The sequence below is a fragment of the Ceratotherium simum genome, chromosome 20 (genome assembly GCF_057802395.1).
Source record: "Ceratotherium simum simum isolate JZ-2026a chromosome 20, ASM5780239v1, whole genome shotgun sequence".
Taxonomy (NCBI): Eukaryota; Metazoa; Chordata; class Mammalia; order Perissodactyla; family Rhinocerotidae; genus Ceratotherium; species Ceratotherium simum.
Genome location: NC_141919.1, coordinates 35,067,435 through 35,084,915, shown reverse-complemented (window position 1 = coordinate 35,084,915; position 17,481 = coordinate 35,067,435). Strand labels below are relative to the sequence as shown.

The window sequence follows — 17,481 nt, the reverse complement described above, 5'->3', positions numbered from 1 at the left end:
TAGAGGCATGCTTAAGGACTAGGACCAGGTCTGTGGTGTGCAACTGCAGTGCTGGATTAATGTTGAAAGGTAGTAAGAAATGAAAAGTTGGAAAATAGTGTGTCTAAACTGTGGAGGGTCTTGGATGCCATGCTAAGGCGTTCGAATAATTCCATCTCTCCTAGGTGGTTAAGTTTCTTGAGGAGGTGAATAACCTGACTTGCCTTGTATTTTTTTTTAAAGATAACACTAGAGGTGTAAAAAGTCTAGATTAGCTGTTGGAGTTAGGGCTAACAGAAAGCTGTTGCAATAGTGTAAGGAAGAAATACTGAGAGCTGGTGCTAGGCCAGTAACAGTGGGAACGACGGCTGGGGTGGAAGTGGGGTGTGGTCAATGTATAGGAAATTTTGTAAGTAGGAACTTTGGGACTTGGTGATGTGCTATATGTGAGTGGAGAAGGAAGAACTGAAAGTTATGTCAAGGTTTCTAGGATCAATGACTGAGTAGAGGGAAGTTGGGAAAGCACAGGTGGACAGGAGATGTAGAAATAAAATCAGGAATATATTTTGTGTTTTATATGCCAATTCCATGGCCCTCATGACTTCATTAACTATAATTGTGGTAATTACATTCTTAAGATATAATATAAAATGGGTGGAGAATGTTCCGTTTTTTTGGCTCACGTTCTTAATAGCTCCTGAATCATTTTAATGGAAGTATATTAGAAATAATAGTTTTAGAAAATCATTGTAACTGTGATGAGGTGATGGTGGGGTGTTTTCTTTGGTGTCTTTTTGGTATTTCAAATTAATGGTACAGATAATTTCTTTCCAGGTGGTGACAATCCATATCACCCCAGTGGCTGACCAGGTTCCAAAAGAGGCTCCTGGAGTTTCTCGGCATTTGGTTGTCAAGGAAACTGAGGTGGCCTACTTAACTAAGAAACACCTACATTTCATAGATATGGAATCATATGACAGGGAGCTGCTCTACACAATAACGACTCCTCCATTTTTCTCCTTCAGCCACAGGTATTTCTATGAAAGTCATCACCCAGGCTATTCATTGAGGGTCGTGTTCTAGGATTGAGTCGAAAGTGTCAATATCTAGTATTGTGGTTTAGTTGCTTTGTGGGTCAATTCAGCATTTACTCTAATCTCAGATTTATCTCATCCCTCCCTTCAAAACCTGCAGCTTGTAGTGTCTTCAGCTTAGGTGGGCTTAAAACAGTCTTTAATTCCCTTTTCTAAATAGAATGCTTTTTTTTTCATTTCAGTAAAATTTATTGAGTCTTCATAACATTATTTTTAGGTATGAAATGGTCACATTCTATGATCTCAATCCAGAAAATTGGCATGAATATATCTCAGGCTCATGTCATGTACATGGTAGTGAGGAAACATTTTTAGGATGAGAATAATGATTTCCGTTCATGATGTCAAAGCAGAAAATTCTTTACATACTTTTTGCAGTCACGACGAGAATGGCATTGATGATACTGGGCTTAAGTCTAGAACTCCCAACATAGAGAGAGAAAATAGAGATGGAACATTTGATTTCTTCCTCCGATGAGCTCTTATAACTTTGGAAAATTTGGTTGTGGGCTATTTGGCTTAATTTTTCTTACCTGGAAAATTATCTGATGTGTTCTCCTGTATTTCTCTGTAGAAACTTGGATGCTGGGAAATTATTCATGGTAGACAGCATACCGAAGCTAACCAAAAATCCTGCAACCCCGGAGCTGAGGTCATTCACTCAGGTATGGTGCTATGCTGAAATGGCGACCAACATGATGGAGGCATCCTCTGAGCAGGTGTGGCACTCCTATTGTTGTACTTGAGACTATTGGCCTTTGACATCTGTCACAAGCATCAAATACTTGATGTCTATATTCTTTCTGCTTCCACATTTCCATTAATCATGTGACATCTGTTTGAAAATGCTTGATCAAGCTAGACATGATTTCAAAATCTTATAATTCAAACACAGCCTTTTGCATTGTTTTGCCAGCAGCAGGGCTCTGATTTAGGGACCTGGTGCATTTGTTTTTATTCCACCAAATTCAGTTCATCCCGTATTCCACTGTATTAGTTTCCTGGGGCTGCCATAGCAAAGTACCACAAACTGGGTGGCTTAAAACAAAAGAGATTTATTGTTTCACAGTTCTGGAAGCTAGAAGCCTGAAATCAAGGTGTCAGCAGGGCCACACTCCTCCGAAACCCTGTAGGGAAATCCTTCCTTGCTTCTTCCTGCTTCTAGTGGTTTGTTGGCAATCTGACATTCCTTGGCTTGTCAAGGCATCACTGCAGTCTCTGCCTCTGTCATCCCATGGCAATCTTCTCCTTGTGTGTCTCTCTGGTTTTATTATAAGGATACAAATTATGTTGGATTGAGGGCCCACCCTACTCCAGTATGACTTCACCTTAACTTAACTAATTACATCTGTAACAACCTCCTATTCCCAAATAAGGTCACATTTCGAGGTACTTGGGGTTAGGACTTCAACCTGTCGTTTTTGGGGAGGGACACAGTTCAACCCATAACATCTACTACCTTCCAAAATCCTTTATCCACCCTTTCCCTACTCCTGTGAACTCTACTCCAAAGACCCCACGAGGGTCACAATGATGGTGATGCTTAGGCAGCAGCCACCCCTGTGGTTTAGGACTAATTACGCCTAATCTCACTGTAGTTAGAGGTTGTAAATGAGTATGTCAACCCCATGTGCTAAGTACTATTATTTTATTCATTTTATAGATAAGGAAACAGAGGCCTAGCAGGTTTAAGTAGCTTGACCATAGCTACTTCATGGTGGAGCTGGATTGAAATTCAAGTTTCCTTTCTTTTACAGAGTTGGCTGGCTTCAAGAACTTGACATATTTACTTAATTTCTTTGTTCTTTTCCCTCCTGGTTTTAGAAAATGTAATTTATAAAATAGAGCTTTTTGGAATTTTCAGATTGATGATGGTGGCATTTACAATGTTCAATATCATTTAAGACGATGGTTCTCTTAGGCCTAGATCTCTAAAAATCTCTGATCCTCGCAGATCGGCACCCACGTGTCCATCTTGATTTGTTTTGCAGCATGCTGTGAACTATATGAAAGTGGCCTACATGCCACCCATGCAAGATATAGGCCCCCATCTACGACATGTCCAGTTTGCATTTTCCATCAGTAACCAACATGGCGGCACTTTGCATGGGATCTGCTTTAACATCACGATTCTTCCAGTGGACAATCAAGTTCCTGAGGTCAGTATAATGTTGGATATGAAGGATGAAAAGGAGGGAGGACCCAAGGAAAGAAAGGAAAGACTTTAAGACTTACTGGAAATGTTAACTTTTCTTTAGGTTATTTAAAAAACTTTTTTATTTTCCAGCTAGTGTAACAAAAAAGTGTGGGGAGGGAAGTCCTTCACCTCTCAGGGAATTTTCTAAAAGGTGAGGTTTTCCAGTTGCTGAGTTTGGCATTATTTCAAAGCTTTATCAAAATCTCTTTCATTTCCTGTTCTTTCTGCTGAGTTTCACGTGCTGATCAGGGGAAAGGGATTAAATTGTGGGTCTCTTAGCAACCAGAAGGACTTATTTGCTCTCACCACAGGTCAACTATGCTGCTCTGTAATCTAAAGAAGCTCTTCAATTTTCCAAATGAATTAAGATGGGCCCTTCCATCCTAGCCTATCCCATTCCCCAGTGTTTATACAAGCTTTAAAGCACTTGAGTCTCTCATTAAAGCTCAACTACAAAGGCAATACCACCTGTGCACCTTATCTGCAAGGTTGGGGTTCATATTGAGAGTTTGTTCCATACCTGCCCCTCCCCATCGGAGTGCTAGACTTAATTAGTGTGGCTATTCCTGGGCTCATTTTTTCCCTCAAAAGTGGAAAGACAAAGTAGGATTACCCATTTATTAGGAACCAGAAGGGACTAGAACCTACACATGTTTCATCTGTAAGGAAGAGGTCACCTTCTCAGGTACCTACCTGGAATATAGACAGGAAAGCACTGATGTTCCCTTTCCTGCTCACTCCTCATCATCTCTACACCTGCCCAAGGTTGAGACAGAGGTCTCATCCTGAGGGACCAAGGGACTTACCCTACCCACAGAACTTTTCTGATGGGTCTAAACGATATCTTTAAATAGTGAGTTGCCGACACTTAAACATCAGGAGGTTTCATGTAAAGTCTGGGTTTTTGGCTTCTCTTGAAAATCTGGACGCCCTGGCAACACTGAGTCCACTTTCCCTCAGCGGCAGTCGGAGAGGGCACACTCTCCAGTCACCAAAGTCCCCCCCAACTCACCACACGTGTACATCGCTGGCCTGACCCCTCAGGCTTCTGAGGTTGTAATTTCTGGTAGAAGATGCACCAGAGAGCTCACACAAAGGAATCTAAACTATATTTTTTGACTCCTTCAATCAGATCACATTCCATGTGGAGAAAATTAATCAAATGCCTGTTAATTTGATTATATATTATTCAGACCCTCCTTTTCTATGTATGAGATACAGGACCAGAGAAAGCCCAGCATCTAAAGAACTAAAGCTTTCTCTGGAACAATCATGGAGAAATAGTCTTTTATGCAAAGCAGTCCAAGCCTCTTGCTAGAGAAGGATGATCCGTGGAAAAAACTAAAAGGGGTGAAGAGTTACCTCCATCATTTGAAAATAGATACAACAGTCCTGGGGACTTGGGCCTCAAGTGGCATAGTGGTTTCTGTCTTTTTTCTACAGTGTATGGGTCAAATGAAATGGTACCTTAGAGAACTGAGAATATTAGAAATAAAATTAAATGAGTAGCTTCAGTGAAATCAGCCACAGAAGTGATTCCCTGGTGTGAAATACCTACAGATATCAGGGTTGAGTGATAACCACAAGGGGATCTTGACACCATGCTAACCTGAAGTCCCAGGAAGCTAAGCACTGGGTTTGGGCAGAAAAGCTAATGATTAACAAGTAGGGGCAAATTAGCCTTGTGCTTTGATTTTTTGAAAGTTACCCTAAAATACCTATATATTTAAAAATCATCTAATGTAGCAAAGTATATTCCTTGAAACATTAGCATCTTGGGATATTAATTGGCACAGCTCAGGAAAAAATGAGGCTGGCAGACATGGACCTTGTTTCAAAGATAATCCTCCTCTTTGAATAAGGGCTCGGTTTCTTTCTTTCTCCTACAAACATTAAAAATGTAGCAAAATGAGAGTAAGGCACCTGGGAAGGATGGGGGTGAGGGCGGTTTTGTGGCGAGAAAGCTCTTGTTTTTATGTTTTTCTTTGCTGGTGGAGGTAGTTTATTAAAGAATAGAAGGCAACTGTCTCAGGAGTGTCAGTTTCATAATTTCCTCCATCCCGGGGGCTGCCCTTGGGACATCCATGGATGCCCCAGGCAGCTGCGACCTGGTGGGCATGAGGCTAGAGCGGGGCTCTGAGTGGAGGTGGTGACTTTTCCTTGCTCACTTCCCTTTCCTCTGCCCATTCCTTGTCCCCTGCTCTTTACCAGCTCTTTCCTCAGGGAAAGTTCTTTCTGGGAGCAGCAGCTGCTCTGAGGAGAGTAGCTTCTTCCTTGCAGAATACTGTGTCTTCCCATTGGCAGGTGCTCACTCCAGGCCACCTGTGAGGGGCCCTCAGAGCCCATCGCTTGGTATCTGCTTGCTTTACCTTCTGTCTAGTAAAACAAATTTGGGGAAATGATAAGGTAAACAAAGTCAACAGGTTTTTCTACTTAAGGACCTCAGAGTGTTGAATATACTTATGTGCCTTAAAAATCTCCCAGGTGAAGATACTGTATGTAACAGTTTTCTAGGCTTATTTGACCATGGAACACTTCTTGCCAGCTCCCAATGTGGCAATAAAAATATCCCAAGCCCTTCAACTTGTATTTTACTTACAAATGAACTATTAGTCGGTTGAGTATTGAGTTTTTCTATTATAGAAAATTATCTTCATGGCTTAATATTTAAGTCTGTTTGAATAAATCTATTTCTTATGGAATCTGCAGTTTTCGGTCTTCAATTTCCCTCCTCTACTTCCATCTCTAAAATACTCACTACAGCTGTTGCTGAAGATCTCCAATCAATGTCTCAAGTCTTTAGGAATTTTTAGAGTGAAAAAAGAGATGGATTCCTTTCCCTAGGGGAATTTGATATAGATTTTGTTCGTTTTGTAGGTTAGGGTGTATATGTGTCGAGCCATGGCGGGTATGGACCTGATGATGAAAGTGATTATTTTCTCAATTTACGCTACAGATAGTAATCAGTTTGATTACTGCTTCTACTATACAGCCTCTGAGAGAAATGAGATGTAGTTACTTTCAGGTTTATAGATATACTTGCTTCTTGGTCTACACCAATGCTTAGAATCAGAAACATTTAGGAAAAATATTTTTCAGCCAAGATGTCTTATGAAGTTATCCCCTTTACCGCATTTTTGAAAAATTAATTGACATGTGAAGATGACACTGGAAGTTTTATGTTCATTTAATGAGCTCTGTCTTCAGGGCTACCTCAGGGAACAAGGCTTTGAATGTTTCCTTCCTTATTTCTAGGTATTTACCAACCCTCTGAGAGTGGCTGAGGGAGGCCAGTGTGTCATCAGCACAGAGCACGTCCTGGTTTCTGATATGGATACCCAGCTGGACAGCATCTGCCTCTCCCTGCAGAGACTGCCTCCACATGGAAGTGTGGAGCTGAACGGATTTCCTCTAAACGCAGGGGGCAGATTTTCTTGGGGAGACCTCCATACCTTCAAAGTTAGGTTAGGCCATTTCCTGGCTTTTTTCCTTTACATGCTTTGGCTCCTATCTGGATCAGTTGTGAGGCAGAGTAGGAGAAAGAAGTTCATCCAGTTCTTTCAGGAGTACCGATGTGCCACTTAATACTGTCAAGGGTCAGTTGAAAACTAGAGATGACATATTCTTCCAGACATTTTCTTTCCCTCTGGCTTGCTGTGCCGGTGGGAATGCCTTTATGAATATTTGAACAACAAAAGGTAATTGCCATGTATATTGAATTTGCTGCAACTGCACATATCACCAGAGGTAGAAGTCACACTAGATGAATATAGGCTGAAATAATCTGTAAGGCTAATCTACATTAGTCTTGGACTTATAGGCTTTAAGGAAAGCCAACTTCATGACCCTGGAAACTCTGGGATAGAATTCAGCTGACTGGTGTCTTTAGTGTAAGCTTTTATTCCATTCTCTTGGGGTGGGGATTTCCAGGCCAAACAGTAGGTGGGGTAGGTGGGGTATGGAGTACTACTTGGCTCTCTGACAGTCAGGGATAGAGCAATCCCTGACTCATGGTCCCACGGTAGTTTTCCTCACCATAAGATCTTACATTTCTTTTGCCTAATGCAGTTCTATAAGAAACTTTTCTGTAAAACCTAGTAAAGCAACTTCTCTGGAAAACAGTGCAAGCTACTCAAAAGCAATGGTCTGGTAGACAGACATACTGGTTAATTTCTTACTTACAAGTTTCAGTTATAAATGGGAATTTTGGCTCTTTTGATAAAGTATAGTAGAAGATATTAGGCATCAAATGCTTAGTTCCACACTTGACTAGGAAGTTGACTGGGAACTAAGCTTTGTGCACAGGGAGATCAGTTTAATCCGACGGTTTAGTTACATTGCTGATCCACAGTCTCTAATATCTTGACCACTTTTCACTACTCACTCCTATTCTCATTAAAATTTCCGTTTTTCTCCCAAGATCTCAGCTTTCAGCTACATGTTATAGAGAGAGCTCTGTTTAGATAATTCTTACTAAGGAGTGAATGATGGATAGAAAAAAAAGCACCAATATTTGTTAGCACATATAGTTCAAGCATTCTGCTAGAGACTTGCAATTTCGTTTTTTCATTTAATCTTCACAGCAATCAAGCCTGACAAGGTAGATGGTTCGATTCTCATATTATAGTTGAAGAAACTAAGGGCAAACTCAGCTAGTATGTGGGGGAGTCAGGTTTTTTTTTTTTTTTTTTTGAGGAAGATCAGCCCTGAGCTAACATCCATGCCAATCCTCCATCTTTTTGCTGAGGAAGACTGGCCCTGAGCTAACATCCGTGCCTATTTTCCTCCACTTTGTGTGGGATGCCGCCACAGCATGGCCTGACAAGCAGTGCATTGGTGCTCACCTGGGATCTGAACCCGGGCCGCCAGCAGCTGAGCGCGCGCACTTAACCGCTACAACACAGGGCCAGCCCCGGGAGTCAGATTTTGAAAGAATTTCTTTTTCTACTTGACTCCAAGCCTTGTCTTTGGATGTGTAATCTTAGACCCACTTGGCCCTTCTCGGGGTACTAGCACGGCAAGAGAATATTAGCACATTGCCACATATCAATCTATTTTTGATAAAAAAATATCAAGGAGCATGACAAAATAAAGCATAGGAGGCAGTGTGTGGGAGGGATACTAGAGGCGGGAGGTAGACTTTCTCCACCATTGAAATGGAATTCCAACCTGAGTCTCTAGCCAAGTCGATGAGACTACTTCTGAGTAAAATACCTTTTAGCCCTGGAATTTTTTTCATATGTAAATATTATACATGTTCAAAATACTATACTATTTTTAATGCAACTTTTAGTTTCAATTCCTAGAACTATTTTCATTCTTGAGTGTCTTGAACAGATCATTGATAAGCTAAAAATTTGGCTCAATTCAACTCAACAACTATTTAGAACTCACTAGGTATCATTGCAGTGGGCTGGAGAGTAAATGGAGAGTCTAGAATTAGACAATTCCTTCAAGAAATTTCACTGAGAATTAAAGGAAAATAGAACCAAGGCTAGACCAAGAAAAAATCTTTTTAAGTCTGGGAGAAATTCGAGAATCTTTATAGATTGAGAGGAAGAGAGCTAGTAAATAGAAAAGGAAAAATGGCAGGAGAGAGGCAATAAATAATTCATAGATCAAAGTTTTAGAGAAGAGCTGAAGAGCTTCAGAGTACAAGCAGAAAGATTAGCCTTGAAAGTAGGGGAGGAGGAAGAATCATCAAAATGGTTTTACCTGTCTACAGTTCATTCAGCCTCAGTGTCCCCCTGGCCCTGGCCAGTGTTTTCTGTGAGTAGCAGAGCTATACCAACCGGTTCCCATTGTCACAGTGGCAACCTGAAGGGCTGCTTTTTGATTTGGAGACAAATTATGAACTCATATAACACATTTTTCCACGGTGGAGTCATTTTACATTCAGGGATACTTAAGTAGTTAAATATGTGACTTCATGATTGTGCTGGGTTTTTTTGTTGTTGTTGTTATTTATTTATTTATTGAACACATGGCCAAAGGCATGGAAAAGCTCTTGTGTCATGCATCTCAACATACTCTCACAGTGGCCTGGAGAGATTAGTGACAAATACTGTCCCCACAGGTATCAGCATGATGGATCTGAGGTACTTCAGGATGACATCCACTTGGAGGTCACAGATGGCATGAATTCAGCAGAATTTGTTCTACACGTTGAGGTGGGTAGCAAGTTTACTTCCTGGTTCACATAGAAATAAAGCCTCTGGTTTGGAAGCCTCTTAGAGTCTCTGGTAGAACTTGAAACACATGGGCTCTAAAGCAAGAGGATGCCTGCTTACATCTGTGAATGTCTCAGGACAGGCAATAGAGAGCAAAGTTATATTGGAGAAATGGGCATGCTGTTTTCTCTCTCCAATCCAAGATAGAATGACTCTAACCTCAAGCCCAGATACTTACTTTAAAGAGCAATTGGTTCATGTATAAGTTATTTCTAATATTTTTGAGCTGTAACACTCAGAAATATTAATTTAGCAGCTGGGCAGGTTAGGCTGGCATCACTAGGGTTTTCCTTGTTGTGTGGAGGAAGCCATGTCTGTATGTGCATGGTGCCCCTTTGTGAAGTCCTGTACCATATACCCCTGGCCTGAGGTATGTTTGAGGTGATTATTTTTCTTCTTTTGACAAATGAAGAAACATCTGCACATAAAGGTTGAGTACATGCCCAAGGCCTGATGGGAACCTCGAGTTTCTCTGTTGAGTGACCACTCAAGTCCATAAGCATAACTTGTAGGATTTGTAGGTACTTATAGTTAGTGACAAAGGCAGGTCTACAGAAAGACTTATCATGTTCTCAGAAGAGCCACTATTATTCTCACTGTACCAAATTCTATTTCTGTTGGAATTTTGTCAGATTTTTGTGATATGAAATTGTTATTAGTGGTAATAATAATATGTTTGTAAGATATTTTACAATTAATAATTAACTAAGAATGATCACACTCATCTAGTGTTTTTAGACAGGAAAGGAATTATCCCCGTTTCATAGCTAAGGAAGCTTAAGCCCAAGAATGTTCAATGACTTGCTCAAAGTCATTAACTTGACTGTGTAGACCTAGGCTGGCATCTCCACTCTCTGGTACCTCTGGTTGTCTCTAGCCGGTATTCTTTCCCCCTCACTACTGCCATAGTTGTAAATTACCAGGTTATTATAAGTATCATGCTTGCTAACATTTCCTGAAAACACATCTGTGCCAGTCACAATGCAGAGACCCTTCCTTCTGTTTTCCCACTTAATCCTCATGATGGCTTTTGAGGTCTAGACGAAGAGCAGTGTGTTATTTCAGCTTCTAAAGGGAAAATTTTCTTTATTGACAGATTTTTACATACAGTAGTCTCCCCTTATCCACAGTTTAATTTTTGGCGGTTTCAGTTACCCACAGTCAACTGATGTCCAAAAATATTAAATGGAAAATTCCAGAAATAAACAACTGTTAAGTTTTAAATTGCACGCTGGACAGAGTAGCATGACAAAAATCTCATGCCATCCCACTAGGGATGTGAATCATCTCTTTGTCCGGTGTATCCATGCTGTGTACACTACCCACATGTCAGTCACTTAGTAGTTGTCTGGGTTATCAGATTGACTGTCCTGGTATCACAAATAACCCTTATTTTACTTCATGATGGCCCCAAAGTGCAAGAGTAGTGATGCTGGCAATTCGGATACACCAAAGAGAAGCCGTCAAGTGCTTCTTTTAAGTGAAAAGGTGAAAGATCTCAATTTAATAAGGAAAGAAAAAAATTGTATGCTGAAGTTGCTAAGACCTACAGGAAGAACAAATCTTCTGTCTGTGAAATTGTGAAGAAGGAAAAAGAAATTCATGCTAGTTTTGCTGTCACACCACAAATATGTATGTATAGGAAAAAACATAGCATATATAGGGTTTGGTATTATCCGCTGTTTCAGGCATCCACTGGGGGTCTTGGAACATATGCCCCATGGACGAGGGAGGACTTCTGTATAGAGAGAGATTTTCTAAGTTCCCTTTCTTCCTGAAGAGCAAATTTCAGGGCAAAAAGTACCCAACCATATCTTCCATCCATGACCATCTTATCGATGACAATAAGCAGTACATTTGAGAAAAACAATCGTTTATCGTTACTTTTTAGACAAAAGCCCATGACCTTTGAAAGCCAATCAGAGGTGCAGGCAATTTTGGACAATTATGTGTGCTTTTCTTTATCCAAGAGAATTGTTTTTAATTCTGTTGCTTTTGAGTTTTATTATACATTTGAATGCTGAGGCTCTTTTGTGAACTGCTGCAAAATGGTCATTCGGAGTTTATTGGTGAGGTTCCTCAGAGAAAATCAAGAACAGGAAGAAAGAAGGTCTTTAATGAATCCATTCAGAAGACTTGAAGAATGATATTGCTGCCTAATAAGCCAATAGGAAACAGAATAGAGGATTGTATACCTTTGTTTATACCCTTGATTAAATAACTAAGCCTGGGTTTTCATCACCCCATCCCTTTACCCATTAAAGGCAAGTGTCAACATAATTTCATGCATATTTGTTGTAGAGTTGTTATCCTATTTAACAACAAGCAGAGTAATCAGGGCATATATGCATAGTTAGATTCATTCATTCATTTATTCCATAAATATTTAATAAATGTCTTCTATATGCCAGGTCTTAGGTTAGATGCTTGGGGTATGATGATGAACAAGATAAAAATGTCCTTGTACTGGGGCCGGCCTGGTGGCGTACTGGTTAAGTTCACGCGCTCCGCTGTGGTGGCCCAGGGTTTGCAGGTTCAGATCCCGGGCATGGACCTACTCATCACTTATCAAGCCATGCTGTGGTGGCGTCCCATATAAAGTAGAGGAAGATAAGCACAGATGTTAGCCCAGGGCCAATCTTCCTCAGCAAAAAAGAGGAGGATTGGCAACAGATGTTAGCTCAGGGCTAATCTTCCTCACACACACAAAAAATGTCCCTGTACTTTTAGAGCTTCAGGGAAGGCATGAAAACAGGCATGAAACAGATTATCACTAAAATAATTATTTAAAATATGGATGTTCTACAAATAAACAGGTGCTAAAAGAGAGTAAACAATAGAAGTCCCTAAATGAGCCTGAGTTGCCAAGGATTTTCCTGAGGATTCCACATGTAACTGAAAGGAGGAGGTAGCCAAGCAAAGAGCTGAGGGGCAGAGCATAACAGGCAAGGGAGCAGGGAGACGATGCAAAGATGGTGCAAAGACCTGAGATGTGAGGAAAGCAGTCTTGGGGTGAAAATGGGGAGGGGTCACAAAGACACCCCATCACATGAGGTGAGACCGAAGACATCCTAGGAGAAGTGCTGGGAAGCCATTAAAGTTTCCTGTAGACAGTGACTTGATGAAAGCCACATTTTTTATTTTATTTTATTGATGTCATAATAGTTTATAACATTGTGAAATTTCAGTTGTGCATTATTATTTGTCAGTCACCATATAAGTGTTCCCCTTTACGCCTATGCCCACCCTCCAACTCCCTTCCCCTTAGGTAACCACTGATCAGTTCTCTTTGTCCATGTGTTAGTTTATCTTACACATATGAGTGAAATCATATGGTGTTTGTCTTTCTCTGTCTGGCTTATTTCACTTAACATAATACCCTCCAGGTCCATCCATGTTGTTGCAAATGGGATGATTTTGTCTTTTTTTATGGCTGAGTAGTATTCAGTTGTACATATGTACCACATCTTCTTCATCCATTCATTGGTTGATAGGCACTTATGTTGCTTCCACATCTTGGCTATTGTGAATAATGCTGCAATGAACATAGGGGTGCATAAGTGTCTTCAAATTGTTGATTTCAAGGTCTTTGGGTAAAAACCCAGTAGTGGGATAGCTCCTGATCATATGGTATTTCTGTTTTTAATTTTTTGAGAAATCTCCATACTGTTTTCCGTAATGGCTGCACCAGTGAAAGCCACATTTTTAAAAGATTACTTTGGCTGACTCGTGGGGGAAGGAAATTTAGGGTTGAGAGTGTTCACAGGCCAGACTTGATAAATGAACTTGCAGCACACACACCAGGTCAGGGCTGTGAACTCAGAGGGGGAATGTCCTTCATTCCTATTTAGAAGACACGTTTTTTCAAATTTCTATCTCTTTGTAAATTCAGAGAGCCAGTGTGATCCCGTGTTGCTTTTCCTTCCTTTCTTGGAGATTTATTTTCATGATAGTGAGAGAAAAATGTTTTACCAAGTTGAAAACTGGCACTGATTTAATGGTTATGGACTTGCAGATTGAACTTAAAATGTTTTGAAATGCAGCTGTGGCTTATTGTAAGTCCAGAGAAACTTCCTGGGTGGCAGGAAGTTGAGGGTGGAGGAGAGCTTTCTAATCACCAAATGATTTGAAATATAAATGACTTTGATGTGGTAAATGTAAATGCATCCGACCGCAAGGACCAGATTTCCTCTAGAATATGTGTACATTTAATGAAGGAGGATAGTGGCTTTGGTGAAGAATGCTTCATATTACATTTATATTTTGTCTGTTTCAAAACAAACGAGAGCTTTGAGTCCCAAATCATAACCGTACTTTCCCATTCCTAACTAAAATGTCTCTCGTGTGGGTCATTTCTTACAAGATGGTTCATACGGGGAAAGTTAAAAGATACAGACTGCTTGGCCAAATTCCATGGCTATTGTTTCATGTGTCTGGAAGATCGAAAATGCTAGTCATTCCGACTATGAGCTATGGGTTACCAGTTGAGCAGTCTGTCATGGCTTTCTTTTTCTTGAAAACATGCATTTTTTTTCCTGCTTAGATATTCCCCATAAATGATGAGCCACCAATCCTAAAGGCTGACCTCATCCCCATGATGCATTGCTCAGAGGGCAACGAGGTGGTCATCACCCCTGAATACATTTTTGCTACCGATGTGGACAGTGATGACTTGAAACTGATGTTTGTGGTTGCTCGAGAACCTCAGCATGGGGCGGTGAGGAAAGCTGGAGTCTCGGTGGATCGGTTCTCTCAGGGAGACGTTATCTCGGGGGCTGTGACCTACAAACACACAGGTAAGTGCTAGCCTTGTGGCTAGTCTGGGTGAGGGGATGCAAGCCACACGACAGAGTCTTACCTCCACTCCTCGCTGTGGGTTCCGATAATCTAACCGTCTTAATGTTTGCCTCCATTAAAAAAGAAGCCACAGCAGCAGCAGTATCCTGTATCCCATTTTTTAAGTATGGTCACCATATTTAGAAGTATGATCTCAGTAATGTAATGAATTTCAAGGAGTGGACAAAGAGCAGGTGTTATTTCTACTTAGTTCCTGATGCTTCCACATAAGCCCTCAGTGCACCCTGGGGTTGTCCTCATGACTTTGGGTCAATTTGAAGAGGACTTTATTTGACCATCGCAGCTTCTAGATTCATAAATCATAACAGAAATGCCTGTAGTGAGCCCCCTAAGATAGTTATATTATTAATTTAAAAAGTTTACTCATCACCACTAGCTCCTGAGAAGGAACTGGTCTGCTTTTTGAGTTCCTGAAAAGCAAAGATGATGTCTTATGCTTTGGGTAACTTGCCCACAGCGCACGATAGTGGTGGACACAGATTAGCAATACAGTAAATGCTTGTCTATTAGTATCATGCTTACCTTTCTGGCATCACATTATACTGTTACCTAGGTGGCATTTGTTCCCCATGTGAAATGTTAAAATAAAGAAAATATTAAAGCAACATCTGATATCTGCAAGGCACAGTACTAGCCACTGTGGGCTCTAAAGGAGTATAATCCAGATCCTGCTGTGAAGGACTTTTGATTTAAATGGGTAGACAAAACCCATTCCCGTGCAGACATGATGGTGTGAAACATCCACACATCATCACCCCTCCCACATCTTCTGAATTCTGGGTTGGGGGCACTTCCTCAGTAATAACACCATATGCCTCCTCCACCTAACTTTTGTCTTACTCGGTTACAATTTCCTGTTTACTCATCCATATGCCTCCCTAATCTGTAAATTCCATGTGGGAAGTACGATTGGGTATGTTAAGCTAGGTGAGTGGTACAGAAAATAAGAGCTATCAGAATTGAAATCACTTTCTTATTTCAAGAGACATAGAGAGAGAAATACAAGCAGTGAGTGGGAAAGGAACTCAAGGAGCAGAGATTGAGATAGCTAAGGATTAATTCGGAAATGGGAGAAAACATTTTGAAATAATATTTTTCATATGTACTTTGGAAATAATGATTTATTAGGATACCAGTTGTTTCATGGCCAGTTAATTAGTATGGGACATTTCAATCACTTCGCCAGATATTTTTTTTCTTTAAATGGTACCTCCTTATCTTCTTATCTGCATTTAGTCTTAGGAAAACATTCATTGGTTATTTCCTTGCCCTGGGGAGCATAGTCCATGTATTTGATGTCTCTCAATAGTTCACAACTCTGTGCTTCTTTTGGTTTCTCCAATGATCTCAAATAGACCAGCAGAAGAGGGATCCAAACACCAATGATTGTTGTTTTTTTACATAACTTGAACATCTTTGGCAGGCTCACGCAGCATAGAGAAATTAGGAGTGAGATGAATCTGTCTTCTCTTTGAGTGCCTTATTCCAGGTGCAAAACAACAAGCACACATATTTATAAATCGCTTCTGGTGTGATGGCCATGGAAGGGAGTGTTAACTAATTTTTTTTTCAGAAGACCTGGTAGTACATTGGGGCAAATTATTTCAGATAGATGTATTTTTGTTATATTATTAAACTAGAAGAAAAACTGTATTCAAAGGATGTTTTGATATTTGAATATTATGTTTTCTTGTAATGTTCACTCAGTTACTCAATTGGTAGCTACTTAGCACTGTCCTAGGATTAGTATAAAGAACCACAGTAGAACTGTAGGATCTAAAGTTTCAGTGAGTTATGTATAAATCATGTCCTTAGACTATATTCCATTTCAAGGTGCAGCATTCTTTCATCCATGTTGTAGCCTTTTTCATGGCTTAATGTTCGCCTACTTTTCTAGCTCTTTCTATAAATGTACCCTATACTTCCATTATATTGAAATTATAGTTACTGAAGGTATTATGTTTACCTCTTTTCTTTCAAGCTGTCCTTTCTTCCTGGAATGAGTTTTTCATTTCTCTTTCTGACTCCCTTTCCCTGCAGGTCCTCTCTCCCACCTCCCAGTTCTCTGCCTAGTAAACCATTCATCCTTTAATGCTTAGTACAAGCCCAGCTAAGCTTCTGGAAAGACTTCCCTGACTTTCCCTGGTGTGTGTGCCCTGCCTCCACACCATTGTCAGCCAACACTCTCATCTTCCTTCACTCTCAGCACCTTGTACATAATTGGGATGAGATATATGAATTTTCCATTTCATAGATTAAAAAATGGCTTAATAGTGGCAATTTTGAATGGTTCCGCTTAAAACATACACGTATCTGTGATATTCTAACCATATTGCATTTCTTTTTCTACTATTAGACTACATCAGCACCTGACACGTAGTAGGTCCTTTGACATCTGACATTCTTTTGAAATATCTTTTGACATCTTCAAAATGTCTGCCTTTTTCTCTGCTGGAGCACCCAGAACACTAATTGTCACATAGTAGGCATTAAATATATATTTATCAAGTGAGTGATGAATAAATATGCTTTAAGCCAATTTGTTTTTTATATATATGAATAGATGAGAGGGCTCTTTTTTTTTTTAGTTTTCCTAAAGTTGAAGGCTGATTGTTTAATTTTAATTCTCTCAACTTCAACTCTATTTTTCCTTATAATCCAGTTTTCTCATCCTCTAAACATTTGGTTGCTTAATAATATCATCTCTAGATTTTCCTTGTCTTTTTTTCAACGGGGAGAATAATGTCAAGCACAGTACTCTGTAGATTTGACGAACGCGTCTTGTGAAAGAGGCGACATCCCTGATCTTTTGTGTCCTGGTGTCATCAAAACTTCAAACATAATTGCTTCCCTCTTGGCACTTTCAAAGTGATGCATGAGAATTACCAAAAGTACATCTGCAGAACTTTTCTGTCCTCGGATAGTGAGCACTCCTACCTCTGTGCTGTTAGTAACCTAGGAACAGATTGTCCTGTTCACTGATGAACTATCTAATCTTCCTTCTTCCTCTCACTGCCTAAGTTGGAGCCATTTTGAAACCCATAGGTATAAGCCCCAAGGAGTAGAAAGAAAATGAAAATAAACGCCACTTCTTTTCCAGGTGCTGTTGCTATTTTGTTAACAT

At 40.2% G+C, this 17,481-nt stretch overlaps 1 protein-coding gene across 4 annotated transcripts in view; it reads left to right on the top strand.

Annotated features, from left to right (window-relative positions):
* The window catches only part of FREM1 (FRAS1 related extracellular matrix 1), a 151,055-nt gene that overhangs the window by 62,161 nt on the left and 71,413 nt on the right, over positions 1 to 17,481 (top strand). For all 4 annotated transcript variants that reach the window (XM_004436789.3, XM_087444606.1, XM_087444607.1 and 1 more), the window contains 6 exons: positions 814 to 1,010; positions 1,648 to 1,738; positions 3,065 to 3,232; positions 6,526 to 6,734; positions 9,347 to 9,440; positions 14,044 to 14,296. In XM_004436789.3, the coding sequence (XP_004436846.1) occupies positions 814 to 1,010; positions 1,648 to 1,738; positions 3,065 to 3,232; positions 6,526 to 6,734; positions 9,347 to 9,440; positions 14,044 to 14,296 (1,012 nt within the window). The remainder of the gene's footprint in view (positions 1 to 813; positions 1,011 to 1,647; positions 1,739 to 3,064; positions 3,233 to 6,525; positions 6,735 to 9,346; positions 9,441 to 14,043; positions 14,297 to 17,481) is intronic.